This window comes from Salmo trutta, chromosome 31 (assembly GCF_901001165.1).
Source record: "Salmo trutta chromosome 31, fSalTru1.1, whole genome shotgun sequence".
Taxonomy (NCBI): domain Eukaryota; kingdom Metazoa; phylum Chordata; class Actinopteri; order Salmoniformes; family Salmonidae; genus Salmo; species Salmo trutta.
In genome coordinates, this window is record NC_042987.1 from 37,490,546 (window position 1) to 37,493,245 (window position 2,700).

A 2,700-nucleotide genomic window follows, 5' to 3' on the forward strand; every position below is an offset into this window, starting at 1 on the left:
CTTCTTAACAGATAACTCTTTTCCATTAGCTAAATAATTTACAAAGAACAGGAGGGCTAATTAGTCGCTAATACGTACGCAATGCAGAGGCACACTTAACCATCAAAAATATGTAACTTTAAATGCTTTGATCTTTAAAATGATCACAAGGCCAGATCAGTATTTAGCACTGTCAATGTGTCCAGCCAGATACACCAGATGAAAGTTAACTCTAATCTAGGCAATCTAATCCAAACTGTGAAAGCGTCTTATTTTTCAAGATTCCAGTTAAATTAATTTACCACATGTTTTAAGGTTGTCTTATGCATCCCAGTGTCCATTCAGCCCCAGTCTCCTCCTCCACTCACTCCCATCTTACCCTCTCCTCAGTGGGTATAAAAGAGGACATTTATTTACCAACTTCACTTCATCTGGAACCTCCAGCCTCATCAATCTGATCCACTGAACTACTGAACCACACGGACTGTGAGTATCAAAGTGGGAGTTTAGCAACTTACATTTCTGGGTATAACATGTCTCCTGCTATATGTTGTGTAGCCTTGGCAACTGAATGATCTGGTTTTCAGGGATACAGCTATTTTAAACCTAGCTTCCTTTTCCGCTGAAAACGGATGTGGGAACTCTTACGCCTGCCACGTTAAGTTATATTTTGTGTTACAGGTGATAACGCCAAGTAGTGATTTGAATATGCTAAAAACTGAAATGTATTTTGGGGCCACTTAAACTCTTGCCTACAGTCAGGATGCCTCAATTGAGTGGAAGAGTGCTAGTCAGGTGTCCCGAGTGGCGCAGTGGTCTAGCTGTGCCACTATAGATTCTGGGTTCGAGTCACGGCAGCGACCGGGAGACCCATGGGGCGGCTCACAATTGGCCCAGCGTTGCCTGGGTTAGGGGAGGGTTTGGCCGGCAGGGATGTCCTTGACCCATCATGCACTAGTGATTCCTGTGGCAGGCTGGGTGCAGTGCACGCTGACATGGTCGCCAGGTGTACCGCGTTTCATCCGACACATTGGTGTGGCTGGCTTCCGGGTTAAGTGGGCAGTGTGGCTTGGCTGGGCTGTGTTTCAGAGGACGCATGGCTCTCGACCTTTGCAGCTGTGAGGAGACAAGACTAACTACCAATTGATACCATGAAATTTGGGGGGGGGGGGGGAATAAAGACTGCTATTCACCATTTGAAAGCTGGTACATATTACTATTTCAAAAGTGATTAAATTACATATTTTTGCCATGGGAATATTTGCTGAAGGAATTTATAAAAGGCTAGCTATATGTATTTTTTGCTAAGCAGTTTTATTTATTCTTTATTCAGAATCATGAGCAGGAACTACATGTCCAAGTATGATGAGATGCGTAAGGGAGACTACATGTGGTCCAATAACAAGGAATACAAGGCAGTTTTCCAGGTAGGTACATTTACAGATACAGACCATCTGAAATCAGCTATTGCTGAACCAGAACAGTGGCTCCCAAACTGTGTGGTAAAACATATTTTTTTTAATGGTTATTCGCATACACATCCTTACCACAACCCTTTATCTCATCTGCACAGGAGGACGGTAACTTTGTCATCTATGGCTGGAGGCAGATGTGGTCCTCTGACACCGCAGGACAGCGCGACGCCTACCGCCTGTGCATGCAAGACGACTGCAACTTTGTCATGTACAAGAGGGATAACAAGATGATGTGGCAAACCAAGAGCCAGGCTCAAGGGTTCAAGATGTGCCGCATGTACCTGCATAACGACGGTAACCTGGTCGTTGAGAAGGACGGAGAAGAAATGTGGAACTCTTCTTCCTCCAAGGGTCACAAGCAGTAAACGTCCTGACTCGGTCCAAACGGGCGTCAAAGAAGATGACCTCTGTACCATCAGTCAAATGCCTGTGTTCAAATATCCACATTAATATACCACTTATAAATCAAGCGATGTGCTTTGCATGCTTTGTGTAAGTGTTATGCTAGTGTGGTTATTGGAACATAACCTTAATGTATCTGATTCAGAGTGAAATGATTATCCAATAAACCTTTTAAAAATGCCCCAAAACTGTCTTGTGAAGCATGTTTTTTAGTTTCTGATGGTGGTCTGTTTGATTTGATGGGTCCGATGAGAAATGCATCCTTTCCATGAAGTAATCACTGATCTCATAAAGTTGGCAAGAGGAAAGCATTAGGTTAACTTCGTTACACTTTATTTTGATAGTTTGAGCATCTGTAGATCATCTGTAGGGAACTATCAACATGTTGATGCCTGCTAGGGTAACAGTTAATGTTAGGGCTATAAAACTTAGTCACCAGGGAAAGTCTACTCACCCCTGCAGTTCACATTTTGCTTCCTTAAAATAAAATCATTAAATTGGGATTTGGTTTCACTGATCGACACAACCTACTCCACACTTTCAAAGTGGAAAAATATATTTATTTTTTTACTGAGAAATCTGGACTTGTCTTCATACCCTTTGTCATGGCAAACCTAAACGAGTCACTTGTTTAACATTTCTTCAAAGATGCACTGTGCAGGAATTGCGCTGCCATTTCCTGTTTGCAAAAGCACTAATAGTTCCCCTAATTTTAGTTTGTGACAAAACAAACAAGGATACTGTAGAGAATCATTGTACCATCTAAACCGCTGTGAAATATATATTTCCCAAACTGTATTTTCAGCTGGTGTACCAAAGCAAAAGTAATAATAATAGAAATAAC

At 42.1% G+C, this 2,700-nt stretch overlaps 1 protein-coding gene across 1 annotated transcript; it reads left to right on the plus strand.

The window, feature by feature from the left end:
* The first annotated feature begins 362 nt into the window (after positions 1-362).
* On the plus strand, positions 363-2,044 carry LOC115169268 (mannose-specific lectin). The gene is made up of 3 exons (XM_029724730.1): positions 363-465; positions 1,313-1,406; positions 1,553-2,044. Exons 2-3 carry the CDS (start codon positions 1,317-1,319, stop codon positions 1,817-1,819), a joined length of 357 nt encoding a protein of 118 aa, XP_029580590.1. The 5' UTR covers positions 363-465; positions 1,313-1,316; the 3' UTR covers positions 1,820-2,044.
* Positions 2,045-2,700: the final 656 nt, after the last annotated feature.

Bases quoted from the DNA above. Each gene is read 5' to 3' on its own strand.
- LOC115169268 (XM_029724730.1), top strand. From the start codon at position 1,317: ATGAGCAGGAACTACATGTCCAAGTATGATGAGATGCGTAAGGGAGAC. The intron at 1,407-1,552 runs GTAGGTACATTT...TCATCTGCACAG, and splicing joins AATACAAGGCAGTTTTCCAG to GAGGACGGTAACTTTGTCAT.